The 18,468-nt window shown below is 38.5% G+C and overlaps 1 protein-coding gene across 6 annotated transcripts in view; it reads right to left on the reverse strand.

Annotated features, from left to right (window-relative positions):
* The window catches only part of LOC124721633 (centromere protein J), a 280,955-nt gene that overhangs the window by 147,959 nt on the left and 114,528 nt on the right, over window positions 1–18,468 (reverse strand). For all 6 annotated transcript variants that reach the window (XR_007006363.1, XM_047246696.1, XM_047246697.1 and 3 more), the window contains exons 5-6: window positions 4,715–5,582; window positions 4,304–4,602 (exon numbers count right to left, since the gene is read on the reverse strand). Coding sequence is in view for 5 of the 6 variants with exons in the window: in XM_047246696.1 (XP_047102652.1) it covers window positions 4,304–4,602; window positions 4,715–5,582 (1,167 nt within the window). In the remaining variant the exon portion in view is untranslated. The remainder of the gene's footprint in view (window positions 1–4,303; window positions 4,603–4,714; window positions 5,583–18,468) is intronic.

Here is an 18,468-nt window from a genome sequence, read left to right on the forward strand (position 1 = left end):
ACTACTTTATGGATGTATTATTAGCAAAAAAAAAAACAGCCTCTTAACTTAAAAAAGACCCTGATACTGCTCCTCTTTTATTACTAAGTTCTTTTCTTTTCTTCCCACCATACTTCATACTTCAGACATGCCGCTATCAGCTGTCTACATATGGGCAAACACAAAAGTTGATTAATTCAAACAGAACTATACAGAATTTACGTCAATGATTTTAAACATTCTAATGAGGTATTCCTTTACTTTGATTCTGAGTACCTAGGGATTTGCATATACTGTAACAGTTGCATCCAAAGGTAGTCTCACTGCTTCATTGTTACTAAAATGTGATGTAATCACACTTTTCAGAATACAATAAACAGGTAGCTAGGGAAGGAAGTGATAGTCTCCTGAAATAAATTTGCCCAGATTATAAACATAACAGTCTTTATTAGCAAGGCACACAGTCATAATTTCATTGGCAATGCAGAAATACAGGGGTTGGGTAAATACAGTGATGTTCAATACCACACTGCAGGAGCATATGAATTACATGGATCTTAAAAAGTATCTTTAGGGTAACGCTTATAATGTATAAAGGTTAACCATTAGTCTGAATATTGCCAAAATAATTTAACTTGGAATTGACTTTGGAACTCAAAACTGAAAAGTAATAATTGCAACTAACATATGGGGGTTTCAGTTGCTGGTACAAAAAGGAACATGGACTTGTACTTTTCTTTACAAACTCAACTTGTTAATATATTGGGAATTTATACTTCCTCATGCAGCCATTAGGTCATTACAATGTGCAAAAGTTATGGGATACTAAAAAAATACACAAAAGCTAAGCCAAGTGTCAGAAGCCCTCACACATCTTGATGTAGTTGCATCATGACTAAACAGTGGGAATTGCCATAATTCTGAATATTCTCACAGTCAAAGAATGCGTTCATTCACAGGAAAGTCATTGTCTGATTGACACATAAACATGTACATATACAAACCTAAATCCTGCACCTAGACAAAACCAGTTCATAACACTCAGAATATAGTCCAAACCCCAAGAGAAGTTATGAAAGTTCATCGCTAGGACTAAAGTTAAAATTTTAAAGGGTGATGGTTAATATGTTTTTACATTATGTAAGCAGATCATGGAGCTTTGATAACCTGTGTGATGTTCCTTAAATTTGTCAACATTAAATTTATAAACTGATGATTTGATATTCACTAATTTAGTGCCGTTGACCTTGTGAGGTCCCTTTAAGGCACTCCCTGCTTTATTCTGGAATGAAAGAAATGATAGTTAATGTGAAAGATTAATTAATTATGTGCATTATTTTGTGAAATCATCAATACCCTTCCTAGCATCTCTCTCACTATGATGTTCCAAACGCACCATGAGGATTCTAGAAAATTCGAGAAAGATGTAATTTTCTAGCACAGCAGATACTCAAATCCCTTTTGGCCACATGTGCTTGCTGTGACACGTGCCTGCCACTCCATAGTGGCCTACCACCTTCTCTACATAATGTTCCATATATGTATTGTACAGAGTTTCAGGGAGAGCATAAGGGAACAATTGACAGGAATGGGGGAAAGAAATACAGTAGAAGAAGTATGGGTAGCTTTGAGGGATGAAGTAGCGAAGGCAGCAGAGGATCAAGTAGGTAAAAAGACGAGGGCTAGTAGAAATCCTTGGGTAACAGAAGAAATACTGAATTTAATTGATGAAAGGAGAAAATATAAAAATGCAGTAAATGAAGCAGGCAAAAAGGAATACAAACGTCTCAAAAATGAGATCGACAGGAAGTGCAAAATGGCTAAGCAGGGATGGCTAGAGGACAAATGTAAGGATGTAGAGGCTTGTCTCACTAGGGGTAAGATAGATACTGCCTACAGGAAAATTAAAGAGACCTTTGGAGATAAGAGAACGACTTGTATGAAAATCAAGAGCTCAGATGGAAACCCAGTTCTAAGCAAAGAAGGGAAAGCAGAAAGGTGGAAGGAGTATATAGAGGGTCTATACAAGGGCGATGTACTTGAGGACAACATTATGGAAATGGAAGAGGATGTAGATGAAGATGAAATGGGAGATATGATACTGCGTGAAGAGTTTGACAGAGCACTGAAAGACCTGAGTCGAAACAAGGCCCCCGGTGTAGACAACATTCCATTGGAACTACTGACGTCCTTGGGAGAGCCAGTGCTGACAAAACTCTACCATCTGGTGAGCAAGATGTATGAAACAGGCGAAATACCCTCAGACTTCAAGAAGAATACAATAATTCCAATCCCAAAGAAAGCAGGTGTTGACAGATGTGAAAATTACGGAACTATCAGTTTAATAAGTCACAGCTGCAAAATACTAACACGAATTCTTTACAGACGAATGGAAAAACTAGTAGAAGCCAACCTCGGGGAAGATCAGTTTGGATTCCGTAGAAACACTGGAACACGTGAGGCAATATTGACCTTACGACTTCTCTTAGAAGAAAGATTAAGGAAAGGCAAACCTACGTTTCTAGCATTTGTAGACTTAGAGAAAGCTTTTGACAATGTTGACTGGAATACTCTCTTTCAAATTCTAAAGGTGGCAGGGGTAAAATACAGGGAGCGAAAGGCTATTTACAATTTGTACAGAAACCAGATGGCAGTTATAAGAGTCGAGGGACATGAAAGGGAAGCAGTGGTTGGGAAGGGAGTAAGACAGGGTTGTAGCCTCTCCCCGATGTTGTTCAATCTGTATATTGAGCAAGCAGTAAAGTCAACAAAAGAAAAATTCGGAGTAGGTATTAAAATTCATGGAGAAGAAATAAAAACTTTGAGGTTCCCGATGACATTGTAATTCTGTCAGAAACAGCAAAGGACTTGGAAGAGCAGTTGAATGGAATGGACAGTGTCTTGAAAGGAGGATATAAGATGAACATCAACAAAAGCAAAACAAGGATAATGGAATGTAGTCTAATTAAGTCGGGTGATGCTGAGGGAATTAGATTAGGAAATGAGGCACTTAAAGTAGTAAAGGAGTTTTGCTATTTGGGGAGCAAAATAACTGATGATGGTCGAAGTAGAGAGGATATAAAATGTAGACTGGCAATGGCAAAGAAAGCGTTTCTGAAGAAGAGAAATTTGTTAACATCGAGTATAGATTTAAGTGTCAGGAAGTCATTTCTGGACGTATTTGTATGGAGTGTAGCCATGTATGGAAGTGAAACATGGACGATAAATAGTTTGGACAAGAAGAGAATAGAAGCTTTTGAAATGTGGTGCTACAGAAGAATGCTGAAGATTAGATGGGTAGATCACATAACTAATGAGGAAGTATTGAATAGGATTGGGGAGGAGAGAAATTTGTGGCACAACTTGACCAGGAGAAGAGATAGGTTGGTAGGACATGTTCTGAGGCATCAAGAGATCACCAATTTAGTATTGGAGGGCAGCGTGGAGGGTAAAAATCGTAGAGGGAGACCAAGAGATGAATACACTAAGCAGATTCAGAAGGATGTAGGTTGCAGTAGGTACTGGGAGATGAAAAAGCTTGCACAGGATAGAGCAGCATGGAGAGCTGCATCAAACCAGTTTCAGGACTGAAGACCACAACAACAACAATGTATGTATCACATGACTTCCTCTGCACTATGCAACACTCTCATTGAAAATCGAGGAAGATATTGGCATACCAAGTTTCATGAGTGACCCACGTAACCTTATGAGAGGTATAATACTTCCTGTTTTAATATTAGGTGCAGCCTTTCTGAGAGTTAACATCAAACTAATTAATTAAAATTACTGGAGCAATTTCTGGAGGGGAAATAATTTATAAATACTAGTGGCACATGTAGTTGATACGCTATAAGTTACAAACTTCACACAATATTTTTATTGAACATTTATGCAGAAAAAATTCTTTTACCTTAGCTTCAGTCCCCCAGACGATTTTGCCATAGGACAGTACTGACATGCGTCAAAATATGCGAAGTGCTGAGTGCAATCCTGTCTGCAGGCCAACACAATTAGAGATTTCTAAGTGCAAATCAGGCAGAACTTAGCTTTTTGGATAACTTATTCATGTGCTCATGCCACCTCAGTTTGACTGACTGATCTAAATGCCTAGCAACTTCACACATTGAGCCCCATCCAGCATATACCCATTGATATCATTTAATGTATTAAAGACTGATAGACACAAACAAATTATTCGAACTTGTGTACGGTTTTTAACACCACAAATCAAATATATAATATCTCTCTCTCTCTCTCTCTCTCTCTCTCTCTCTCTCTCTCTCTCTCTCTCTCTCTCTCTCTTATAAATCAATTTACATACCTGTTTTAAGCCTTCCAGAACATGCTTCTCTTTCATTAATTCACTCTCGTACTGCTCAAGACGACATTTTTCCTCTGCAATTTCTTCTCTTTCTATGTTTATTGCAGCTCTTTCTTTATCTATGAGGCTTTTCAGTGTTTCTTTTTCACTGAGCAGCTCCTGAATAATTATTTCATATTCTTTTCTGAGTGCACACAATTTAAGTTTTTCTTCATTATAAATACTTATTTCTGCATCAAGCTCAGTGAGCCTTTTGTGAAGGAGATCGCTCTTCAAGAGATTAAGATCTTCTGAATCACCTAAAATGTCAAATTTATGCAGTAGTTCTAATACTTTTGGTTTTAACTGCTGACAGCTTAACAAGACATAATAAATGTACCATGTGTAAAATAAGCTAATTTTCAAACCTACCTGGCTGATGTGTGTATCTATCACTGGTATGTTGATAGTCTTTCCCAAACTGCGCTGATGAAGGTGTACAATCAGGTAAAGGTGTCACTCGCTTGTTTGAACTAGCAACTGCTTCATAAGCCTCCTGTTTTACAGGACTATATTTGTTGCTTTCCCACTTGTCACTTTCAAAATTACTATGCGAGTTTTTCTGAGCACAAAACATAGTCTGCTCTCTCTCTGAATGTGTGTGTGGATCTTCTGCAATGCTTACACACATTGTTTCACTAAGGATACTACATTCTGTATCTGAGTTATAGTGTTTCCTTTCCTTGAAATCATCTATTAGGACTTTTCTAATCTGTTCTTGCAAATCTCTATGAAGGATATTTGATGTTAAAGAATTCTCTTCCCTAATAGATTCTTCATCAGTTTCAATCTCATTACAATCTTTTAACTCCACACATTTCTGGGGGTGAGAAATTCTTTGAATGAAATTGGCAACCTCAGAACAACTATTCTGCTCAACTGTTTTATCATCTGCAATATCCTTATGGTCATCACTGAATTTGAACATATCTTCCTGAAGGAGAGTGATCTTTCTGGCAACATCACTTATTTGTTGTTTAGTGCAATGCAGTGGGTCTTGTAATTCAGGATATTGTTTAATAATACCTGTGTTCACTGCAGAAGATGTGTTTTGAACTGGATTCACTGGGATAAAATTTGCATGTGACTCCAGTTCCTCTGTACCATAACAATTCACATTGAAACTTGATTGAGTAGAAATCTGCAGAATACGGCCAACAAAGGAACAATTGGAAGAAAAGCTTGAGTTTGCTGCTTGCTGCTCTAACAGCTCAAATGTACGTAGTTCTTCAAATTCATCCTAGAAAGGAAGGAGACAGCAAATAGTGAGCACCAACTGTAAATAATTTCTTCATAAAAAGCATGTATACTATTTAATCAAAAAGGATCTTGGTTGCTAGACATATACTACAGCAAGAAGTTTTAAGGCATACATGATCATACATATTCATAAAAGTCAGATTTCTTGTTTCCAAGACAAAAGGGAAGAAAAACTTTATTTGCTAATCAAATAACTGCTTAATATACAACTCTCAGAAGATGCGGAGGAGGAGGAGGAGGAGGAGGAGGAGGAGGAGGAGGAGATGCTACATGGATAACATAGGGCGGGGGGTACATACTGAGAATGACAGAAAACTGTGGCACAACAATGGAGTGCCACAAATTATTCAACACTGCAACACACTTGTAACTAACTGTGTATGGCTTATCATTAAGTCCCAACTCAAGAATATAAGCTAGATAATACATACCTGGTACTACGGGTCATGCCAAAAATTGTTCAACATTCCTTAAGCCATAAGGAGTACATACTATCTACATCTACATCACTGCTCCGCAATCCAAAATTTAGTGCCTCGCAGACAATTCTTCGAACTACCTTCAGACTGCTTCTCTATCCAGAATGAGATTTTCACTCTGCAGCGGAGTGTGCGCTGATATGAAATTTCCTGGCAGATTAAAACTGTGTGCCCAACCGAGACTCGAACTCAGGACCTTTGCCTTTCGCGGGCAAGTGCTCTACCATCTGAGCTACCGAAACATGACTCACGCCCAGTCTCACAGCTTTATTTCTGCCAGTATCTCATCTCCTACCTTCCACACTTTACAGAAAGGAAACATCCCCCGGGCTGTGGCTAAGCCATGTCTCTGCAGTATCCTTTCTTTCAGGAGTCCTAGTTCTGCAAGGTTTGCAGGAGAGCTTCTGTAAAGTGTGGAAGGTAGGAGACGAGATACTGGCAGAAATAAAGCTGTGAGACTGGGCGTGAGTCGTGCTTCGGTAGCTCAGATGGTAGAGCACTTGCCCGCGAAAGGCAAAGGTCCCGAGTTTGAGTCTCGGTCGGGCACACAGTTTTAATCTGCCAGGAAGTTGCTTCTCTATCATTCCAATTAACACTTAAATCTTTCCATATGAGCTCCGAATGATGATCGTTTCTCCCTATGTCGGTTGGTAACAGTAAAATATTTTCACATTCAAAAGGAGAAAGTTGGTAAATGAAATTTTGTGAAAAGATCCTGTCACAATGAGAAATGCCTTTGTTTTAATGGCTGCCACCCCATCTCACTTCTCATATCCATGACAATTTCTCCTGTTTCATGGTAATACAAAACAAGCTGCCCTTCTTTGGACTTTTTTGATGTTCTCCATCAGTCCTATCTGGTAAGGTTCCCATACTGTATAGCAGCTCTCCAGAATATGATGGGCAAGTGTAATGTAGGCAGTCTCTTCAGTACACCTGTTCAGTCTTCTGCTAATAAATAATAGTCTTCTGCCTATAAATTAGTCTTTGGTTTGCTTTATCCACAACATAGCCTACATGATCATTTCAACTTAAGTTGTTCATAAATTTAAGTCCTAGATTTTAGTTGAACTGACAGCCTTTAAATTTGTGTGATTTGCCATGTCACCAAAATTTAATGTATTTTCATACTCATGTGGATAATCTCACTTTTCCTTATCCAGAAACAACTGACACTTTTCGCACCATACAAATATCTTATCCAAGTCATTGTGCAAATGGTTTTGATCTTCTGATGCCTTTACTAGATGGTAAATGATAGCATCACCTGCAAACAGTCTAAGAGGCCTGCTCATATGGCCTCTTAAATCATTTATACAGATTAGGAACAGCAGAGGGCCTATAACACCCCCTTGGGGAACACTGGAGTTCACTTCTGTTTTACTCGATTTTCTGTTGAAGTCCTGTGACCTTTCTGAAGGGAAATTATAAATTCAGTCACACAACTACTGAAGTGATATTCCATAGGCACTTGATTTGATTCGAAGTGTCTCACAAGGAATGGTGTCCAAAGCTTTCTGGAAATCTAGAAACATGGGATGAATCTGAGATCCCTGTCGACAGCACTCATTACTTTGTGTGAATAATGAGCTAGTTGTGTCTAACAAGAACAATATTTTCTGAAATGCTGCCAACCATGTCAACAGACCCTTACCTTTGAGGTAATTCGTAATGTTCGAACACAGTATATATTCCGCAATCCTGCAAATTGATGTCAGTGATATAAGTCTGTAATTCAGCAGATGACTCCTATTTTCTTTCTTGACTATTGGTGTGATATGTGGAAATTTCCAGTCTTTGGGTACAGATCTTTCGCCGAGCGAACAGTAGTATATGACTGCTAAGTACTGAGGTATTGTGTCAATATACTCTGAAAGTAGGTTAAAACCTAACTGATATACAATCTGGACCAGAGGACTTTCCTTTATTAAGTGATTTAAGCTGCTTTGTTACACCAAGGGTATCTACTAAGTTACTCATATTGGCAGCAGTTCTTGATTCGTATTATGTAATACTTACTTCACCTTCTTTGGTAAGGAATTTCAGAAAACAGTATTTAGTGACTCCCCTTCAGTGGCACTTTCATAGTTAATATTACCATTGGTATCCCGTGGTGGTGGTGGTGGTGGTGGTGGTGGTGGTGGTGGTGGTTTTCAGTCCATAGACTGGTTTGATGCAGCTCTCCATGCTACTCTACTGCGCAAGCCTCCTCATCTCCGAGTAACTACTGCAACCTATGTCCTTCTGAATCTGCTTACTGTATTCATCTCTCGGTCTCCCTCTATGATTTTAACCCTCCATGCTTCCCTTCAAAGCTAAACTGGTGATCCCTTTATGCCTCAGAATGTGTCCTATCAACCAATCCCTTCTTCTAGTCAAATTGTGCCACAAATTCCTCTTCTCCCAAATTCTATTCAGTACCTCCTCATTAGTTACATGATCTACCCATCTCATCTTCAGCATTATTCTGTAGTACCACATTGCAAAAGCTTCTATTCTCCTCTTGCCAGAGCTACTCATTGTTCGCATTTCACTTCCAAACATCGGTAAACTCTGGACAAATACGTTCACAAAAGACTTCTTAATATTTACATTTATATTCATTGTTAACACACATCTTTTGTTCAGCAATGGTTTTCTAACTATTGCCAGGCTGCATTTTGTATCCTAATTACTTCAGCCATCATCAGTTAACTTTCTGCCCCAATAGCGAAACTCATACTAGAGAGGGGCAAACTCCATCTTCGGGAACCAGTTCAATAGAGATCATTCCTCTTTGTCAACCATTCATTTTCACTCATTCACAGTTCCTGTTTTCTAATTCTACATGCTATATGGACTTCACACAGCTTGTTTGTACATGGAATGCAGCCCAACAAGCACTGGTTGGTGTGAGAGATGCAGTGGGGGGGGCGGGGGGGGGGGGGGGGGGAGGAGCAAGGAGCAGGAGGGGGAGGGAGAGGGGGAGGGTAGGACTTCTTAAAAAGCATCATAGTTGTTGCATGAAGTGAATGAGCCGGTGACTGCAAGCCAGACAAGAAAGGTAAGAGGGACAGGCCAAATGGAAGTACAAATTACAGAACCTGTTCATAACCCTGCACAGACCACCCCCAGTCATTATTCACTTTCATGTAAGATTACAGTCATAGCAAATACAATGCCTTTGTTTTCACTTCATTTACAGAAAATAATATACAATTGTGCCAGCATTACGAGCATGAAATAACTGGAAGTAAATTTTCATCTGTCAAGCCAACATTAACAGTTTCCTGTTAGAATGTGTGGGTGTGTAAACTGACTATGCATCACAGTGCAGTACTAGCAGTGCGAGAAGTGGAGATTTGTTTGGTAACATCATGACTTCTGACACAGGAGCTGAAAAACTGCATATTGAAATTATATGTTTTACATTAGTAATGGTGGGAACTACACAAATACGCTGGAAAATTGTAGGAACTTCATGTGAGAAAAGGAAGAAGATTTTTTTCTTTTCAAACCTTAACAACATATCACATCTGTTATTTACTTTTCAGGCATACGGTATACAAGAGGATTACAGTGATAGTTTTTTTTTTAATTAACTGAGATCTCTTTTCTTGAAGAACTATCTCATGGAGTATCTTTCAGTGTTATCTATCATGCAAGGTGGATGGCAAAAGTCATTACAACAATACTGATAAAGTTTATGCTCCGTGATGAAGTTGAATTACGACCACAAGAACAGACTGCAATTTATTATCTTTTTGTTTTGCTTACCACCATATATGTCACAGTATGGTCCTGTGCCACTTCAAAAGCCAAACACCATATTTGAAACTCAGAATTCTTTCAAGTCAAGTCAGTGATAGTGATATTCCTAATGTGGCTGCAGAAAGACTGGAAAATCTTTTACAGCGCTTGTCCTGTGTCATTTTGCCTTAATCCTCTGAATAAAAAATGGAAACTGCGCTGAACCATGAAGCAATGAAAAACATAAGGATTCTAGTAGAGACCAGTCAAATCCCATTATTATGAATAATGGGATTATATAGTTAATTTCTAAAAAGTGAGTGTGTCTTGAAACAGATTTGATCAAAAAGCTCCTCAAGACATGTTCTTTACATTCGAATAAAAAGGTAGGTGTCACCAACAAACTACACATAATTAATAAACTAAAAGTAGTAAATTACCTAGTTTGATTTTCTCATCATATTTGCCCGACACCCTAAGTAAGTAGTCAGTTTACGGGTCATGTTATTAAAAGTACAACAATACAGTATTAATAATGAAACAAAGTAATAAAGTTTTCAGTTTACAAACTACTCCTGAACAATATTTTTTCAAATGAAGGAGCACCTCTTCTTTTCATACTGGGGTAGCACAAAGAAAAATTCAAACTTGAAAAATAAGAGCCTCCCTATGTGATACAGTTTATTTTGGGAAGAAATGTGAAATTACCAAGTTTTATGTAAAGTCCTTCCACAGCAATTTAAAAAAATGATTAGAAGTTATCTTAGAAACTAGTCATTGAATTAAGTAGATAACAACATGATGCCTTGCGATAGTTGAGTGTTGTACAGTTGTTCAAAACGGGTTGAAACAGAATGACAACAGGTGAGTGCAGTTAAAAAAGCAAGTAACTCAATACTGAATTAGGAGTGCCAGAACTGGAATGAGCGAGAAGAAGGCAGGAACAAGAAATGGAGGCACTAGAACAAGAAATGAAACTGGCTGCAGTTAATGGTTCCATTCTGGCAACAAGACTAGCAGTGACCGAAGTGAACGATCACTCTTAAGAAGTCGTTCCTTGGCCCTTCCATTAACTTTAGTGAACTGTTCCTTTAGACCTGTTCATTTGCAAATGCCCCACCTCTATCATATACTAGTTTTAGTGTCTCATTTCCTAATCTAATTTGATGAGCATCATCTGATTTAATTTGACCACACCCCATTACCCTCGTTATCTTTTGTTGATGTTCATCTTACAATCTCTTCTCAAGAGATTATCCATTCCACTCAATTGCTCTTCCAAGTTCTTTGCTATCTCTGACAGAATTCCAATGTCACCAACAAACCTAAAAGTTTTTATGTCTTCCCTCTGAACTTTAATTCCTTTCCCAAATACATCATCGTCTTCACGACTTGCTCAATGTCTACAACACTGAATAACATCCAGGACAGGCTATATACCTGTCTCACTTTTTACTCACCATTTGATATACAGAGAACAGAATGCGTACAAAATAAAGACACGTCCACTGTCTAAATTGTAACAGTGAACTGTTGAACTTTTGTAACAAAGTTCCTGAATTTACTGCCCTCCAGTGAAGTTTTGCACTCAAATTATTCTCAAAACCAAGAGCTGATTGAAGTCTGAACAGGGAAGCTCCAAAATATTTAGCAAGGCTTGGAACGTATATAGAAAAAACAGATTAGACACCACAGGAGGAAGAGCATCAACAAAAAAGGTTTGTCTATCAAGGTCAAAATTGGGTCTGACTGAAGTTGTCTGGATGCAAGTAGCAGCCTCAGCTAAGCTCATGGCAATTATATGCCACATATTAAGGCCACATGATTAATCTGTGACAGTTCTAGAATCGTGAAAGAAAGTGTATGCTCAGTAGCATAGAAACACCCAGAACACGTAATTTTAGTTGGAGGTGACTTTGACCTACAATGTATAGACTGGGACATCTATGGATTCACTGCAGGTGGTACGAACAGTCAACCTTCTGAAGTATTTTTGAACTCCTTTCTACAAACTGTCTTGAGCGACTAGTTTGAAAGTCCATGAGTAATTAAAATATTTTGGACCTTGTAGCTATGAACAGGTCTGACCTGATCATCATGGTGACTACGGTTACCAAAGATAATATATCTCACGGCAACTACGATTTCGAAAGTTAATAAGTCAATCAAGAGGGCTAGGAGGGTATTTCTGCTAGAAAGAGCAGATATGAAATTGTTAGCAGCCTACTTAGACAATAAATGGACATCGCTTAGTTCCAATATTAAGAATGCAGAGGAATTAGGGGCAACGTTTAAACAGATTGTTAATCACACTCTGGAGAAGTATGTGCTGAGTTGGTGGTTAAGGATGAAAAAGACCAGTGATGATTTAATAACAAAATTCAGAAGATTTTGAAGAAAGACGGACTGTTGCACTCTCGGTTCAAAAGAAGAATGCGCAAATGATTACAGGCAACAGTTTGTAGGAATTTGTGTGTATGTAAAAACATCGATGCACAAAGCTTACGACGACTTCCACATCACAAAAGGAATGACAAAGTTTGAAATTCAATAAATCATTCCTGCAGAAGGACCATACAAACATGCTGTCAGTTGACCGTCTCACAGACTCCCAAATGGATGCCATACAAATAGGCATCCTTGATGTAGTAAGCCAACTGGAAGAGCTGAAAACAAATAAGTCGCCAGGTCTGGATGGAATCCGAGTTTGATTTTACAGAGAGTACTCTATGGCATTGGCCCCTTACCTGGCTTGCATTTATCGTGAATCTCTCACCTAGCTCAAAGCACCATGCGGCTGGAAAAAACTGCATATGACTCCTGTTCATAAGAAGGGCAAAGAAGAGACCTGCAAAATTGCAGACCAATATCCTGAACATTGGTTTGCTGCAGATTTCTAAAACAAGTTCCAATTTTGAATATAATAAATTTCCTTGAAGTGAAAAAGCTATGGTCAACAAATCAGCAAAGATTTAGAAAGCATCACTCAAGTTAAATTCAGCTTGCCATTCTCTGACATGTTATCCTGCAAACCATGGATGAAGGACAACTGGCAATTTCATATTCCTAGGGTTCCAGAAAGCATTTGAAATGGTGCCTGTCAGCAGACTTAATGAAGGTCTGAGCATACACATTAGGTCCCTAAATTATGTGAGTGGCTCAAAGACTTGTATGTTGCCCTTGATGGCGAGTGTTCAGAGACAAAGGTGTTGTCAGGTGTACCCCAGGGAAGTGTGATAGGACTGCTCGTATTCTCTGTATACATAAATGATCTGACAGACAGTGTAAGCAGCAATTTACAGCCGTTTCCCAATGACACTGGTGTTTATAGGAAGATGTCATCGTTTAGTGACTGTAGGAGGATACAAGATGCCATGACAAAATCCAGTTGGTGTGATGAATGGCAGCTTGCTATAGATGTATAATATTGTAATTTAATGCAGACGAGTCAGAAAAACAATCCTGTAGTATTCAAATACAGTAGTGGTAGTGTGCTGCTTGACACAGTCATGTCACTCAAATATCTGTGTGTAGCTGTGCAAAGTGATATGAAATGGAACGAGCACATAAGAACAGTAGTAGGGAAGGCGAATGGTTGACTTTGATTTATTTGGAGAATGTTAGGAAAGTGTAGCTCATCTATAAAGAAGACAGCATACAGAACACTACTGTTTGAATGTTTATGATCACCACCATGTCAGATTAAAGGAAGGCATCAAAGCAATTCACATGTAACCTGGTAGATTTGTTACCACTAGATGTTCTGTCAACTTCTGAGTATTACAGAAATGGTTTATGAACACAAATGGAAATCCCTGGAAGGAAGATGAAGCTCTTTCTACGAAATACTATTCAGAAAATTTAGAGAACTGGTGTTTGAAGCTGGCTGCAGAACAATTCTACTGCTGCCAAGGAACAGGAAAGGAAACGACTAGCAGTGGTACAATGTACCCTCCTCCACGCATCTTATGATGGTTTGCAGAGTATGTATGTAGGTGGAGATTTACTGATTCCTTATCATGTCCTTTCATTCTTGTAACTGCAGTATGGTTTTGAAGCAAAGCAAGCACTGTATTGTGTGTGAGATACAGAGGCAAGCGAATGTGCTGGGACTTACCCCAGTTCACTGCTAGTAGCGCCACAGCATCTTAACGCATCTGCGTGTAGCACACTAGTATTGCACCACAATTAAGTATAAAATTAAAAGCCAAAATTTACGTTCAAACCTTTGTTAAGATACAATTTAGTATAATAATGTTTCTAATATCAAGTCTTTATGTACCTAGGCTTGATAGTTTCCACAAAAATGCAGTTTTAAGATAAAAATAAGAAGCACTAAATAATACAGCTAAAAAGCCACAATTTGGTCAGAAGGTGCCTACAGGGCTCATAAATAAGTGGTGCAAGTTTCAAAGCTAAAGAGCGATAAATACCACCAGAATCCACATTTTTAGGAAAAATGGAAGGCGCTAAATATTGGACTTAGAAAAGCAAAAATTTGTTTTATGCTTCAGTTCACCCTAAAAATAATAACTGAGAGATTATGTTAAGCTACCTCTTATAGTTTTTGAGTACAGTTTTTTAGCAAAAATATACCCATTTGTAGTAGATTAAGTAATTGTAATTTTAATACTAGAATTTTGGTTAAAGTAGATGATAAAACTTACTCAATAATAGAGCTAAACCAAATTTGAGAGTTGTATTATTAATAACAGCCAATACAATTTTACTAAAAGTATGGTTCAGAGGTAACGATCTACCATTAGCTCCACTATAAAAATTCTAGAAGGCAAAGTTTTTATTCAAGTGAGCTGAAACTTTTCCTGTGCTTACAAACAACTTACTTGAATACATGTAAAAATTAAGATTTTGAATTAATTCCTAAATATGTTATTAAAGATTATGTACCCAAGAAAGCAGTCGTTCTGAGGCTGCTGCAGTATGCAGAAGGCAGATAACAGATGCTCCCCTGGCAGTCTGCTGCAGCACCTATATAAATACAGCCCGCGAGGCAGTAGGAAGGTTCACTTCGCACTCAGCCACTGTAAGATCCACGTCTATTAAACGTCGGATCGTGCTCTGCCCAGGATGACGTCAGAGACGGACTGTTAGAAATCGTGTATTTGTGGTAAAAGCGGATAGTGAACTCGCGAGGACTGTACACCATCCTGGATAACTTAGAATTCGCCAAAGCAACTGTTAGAGTGCCATCCGTGAGAATTACAAATCCATGTGGTTGGTTGGTTAGTTCATTGGGGTTGAAGGGACCAAACAGCAAGGTCATCTCAGTCCCTTGTTTCGAAGGTGGTCCATTCGGACGGATTTCCATCACAGAAGAGTCATAACGATAAAAGGGAAAAGGCTAAAAAATGTAAAAGTGCAATCGTGTTGCCAATAGTGAAAACAAAAGGAGAGAAGTCAGTAAATTGGCAACCCCAAGGCTATGCTAGAGGCAGGAAATATCCCACCTCTCATCATGCAGTACAGGCAAGACCACCTGCTATTCAAAAGCGTTCAACCGCTAGAATGTAAAAGTGCGTATTGTAAAAGGAGACTAACCAAATGTAAAAAGCGATAAAAACAGAGTAAAAGGGAGAGAAAAGAGGATCTTGGCCAGGGATGGGAGTCAGGAATCTCCAAACACACCTTACAGTGGGAGACACCCCAACCCTCACCACACTGCCCCTACTTCAGAGGGAGATTAAAAATATTAGAACTGAAAATAAAAACCACTTTCATGGAGGAAACTGAGAACCAGTTCAACCATCCGGGAATCGTCTGCCAATATTAAAGGTAAAGTGCGGGGAAGTCTGTACTTAGTACGCAGAGCCAAAAGAAGGGGGCATTCCACCAAAATGTGGCTTACTGACTGGAAGGCTCCACAACCACAAAGTGGGGGTGGCTCATTTCACAAAATAAAACCATGGGTCAGCTTGGTGGAGATGACACAGGATGGTCAAATCCTTTTGGGAGAGGCGGAAGGAAGAACGTGGCGACAGGTGTCATCTTAATCGCACAAAGTTTATTAGACAGGGAGGTAGCCTCCCAAGAGTTGGACCATGATTGTGTGAAGTGGGATTTGATATGAAGCAGTAAATCCACCACTGGAGGGGTTACAGAGAAGGGAGAGGCAAGCTCCCCCAGCCAAACGATCAGCAAGTTCATTACCTGGGATATCCACATGGCCAGGGACCCAAAGGACGTCAACGGAACAAGCAGCATGGTGGAGATCAGCGAGACGGTCATGAATGGCCGAAACAAAGGGCTGGCGGGAAAAACACCAATCAATTGCCTGAAGGCCACTCATTGAGTCCATACATAACAAAACGCGGTTCAGTTGGAACTGTTTAATAAAGGTAAGGGCCTGGGAAATTGCCATCAATTCTGCAGTAAACACCCCACATGCAGTAACAAATCCGTGTGGCAAGTGGTGAATATTATTTCCACTTTTGTGGCAAGCATTAATTTTGAACATTTATTTTGAACATTCAATTGAGTATTATTAATCAGGGTGAAAGACAATCTGGTAGGAATGTGCCATACAGGTTGCCTCTGAACTGCTAGTTGTGCTATTTATGATAGAAAGATTTACTGTCAATTAAAAACAGTGAATTTAAAAGTGTTGTATGAGAGAGACTTTACTCAATATATGTATTAACTAGAACTTTATACTTTCATTTAAAATCATAGTCCTAATCCCGCTAAGTAGAAGGAGAATAAAAACATTTCTTTCAGTGGGCTGGACCAGGATGTGGCCGTGAAGACTGGAAACTAAGGTTAGTATGTTTCCCTTTGCTTTCTGGCTGACCACAAAATTAGTTGGGAGGCTTTCATGAATAAGACGGCGAACTTTATTGTACATACAACAATACCCACATCACGTCAAAACTTTTATTACACCCACTGCCCCACACTTTCTGCACCAGTTGTGAATAACCTTTTGCCCCCTGTATTTGATTCCTCCTACCTCCAGTATTTTGAAGACTGTATTCCAGTCAGTATTATCAAAACCTTATTTTAAACCAAATGACAAATTTATAAGTTAAGTCTTAAGGTCTGTATTGTCTTGCTTGTTCCGAAGTTTTGAAATGTAGGAAACTGGAACTGTTACCAACTGCTATGATTCTAAACCTGTCATATAATTAATTTTTTTGTCTTTATATTTCAGCTCTGTCTAACTAAACATACTTTGTACACACTACATACACTCAAAACTGCTGAAATGCTGTACATACAATATTCTTCACTAATCTGTAATTCAATGAGTACTTTTCAATTCACAATGATTTAATTAGTTTTCTGGACACTATGTTACTGAAGAATAACTGGTAACTGAAATCATTACTACAGTATGTAATGATAAAAACAAGACGAGCCAATCAATAGATTTGAAAATACTGACACCACTCATTAGAAAGCCAGCACTTCATTCTTTCCAGCAACCCAGTTCAGTTTTTTAAAAACTAATGAACTTTAAAGCTACTCATGATTAAAGTTCGCAAATGCCAAACATTACTTTTGTCATTTGAGCCAGTAGGCCTATTAAACCCCAAATTTTGACTTCATAGTTTTGTTGCCCTAACTTTTCTGAACCAGATGCCACCATTCATTATTCAGTTAACCCCTTAATCAACAAATTGACTAAACTAACATAATTTGAAATGGGGCTACTTTACTCATAAATAGGTAATCCACTGTAGATGTATACAGTGTGCTAAGCAAAAGTAATGGCAATTTTCATTAAACCAAATTACTTCTGGCACCAATAGATTACCTACATTATTAAATTTTCACCCTGCAATTTTACTAACTATAATGTGATTCTCAAGGTCACAAAACATCATTATGCCCATTTACAAATAACCCTTCCAACCCAAAAATCTTCAGTCCACCCAAGGCAGCCAGCTGGTAAACACCTTCCTGAATGTTTGCATGTTAAAAAGTCCGCCAGTCTCATGAATAAGAATTATCCTTAATGTGTTTGCACCAGTCAAACACCCAGTTAACATCTAGTAAAAGTTTTTGTACCATTATCAACAAAATAATGTTCCAATGAAAGTGCATCCACAGTTATGATCATGGTAGCAGTTTTATGGTATTCACATCAGTAAGAATCAGTGACTCACTGTGTACAGTAACTTCTATTTCAGACTACATATGGCTAGTGTCTTACTATCTTATACATGGATAACAACAGGAAATGTTTGTGCAGATGTTGTTAATGTATTGTATTATTTTGAGCAACTGTCAGTGTCACTAAATGCTGCACTTGTATTAATGGACTACTATAACTACTGTGTTGGGAACGAATTCAATGGACTGTAAGATAGTGATATGCAAAAATGAACCTTGTAATGACAAAATGAACTAACTGTGTAGACTTGCTACTACCAAGTGGTAGTGGTAGTGATAGTGGTGGTGGTGGTGGTGGTGGTGGTGGTGGTGGTGTTTATTAGTTGAAAAGTTGCTTTACTTGGTCGCATAATGACATTGTTTTTGGATGAAAATCAGTAGGACACAACTCGTGTGTTGTGTTTGTCACTGAACTGCACGACTACCAACTAAAATTATTTCAGTGGATGAGACTTCAATTCCTCGCATGCTACCAAGAAACTTCAACCTACATCCAAGCCAGTAAACATTACAGTTCCTCCACAA

This window comes from Schistocerca piceifrons, chromosome X (assembly GCF_021461385.2).
Source record: "Schistocerca piceifrons isolate TAMUIC-IGC-003096 chromosome X, iqSchPice1.1, whole genome shotgun sequence".
Classification (NCBI taxonomy): Eukaryota; Metazoa; Arthropoda; class Insecta; order Orthoptera; family Acrididae; genus Schistocerca; species Schistocerca piceifrons.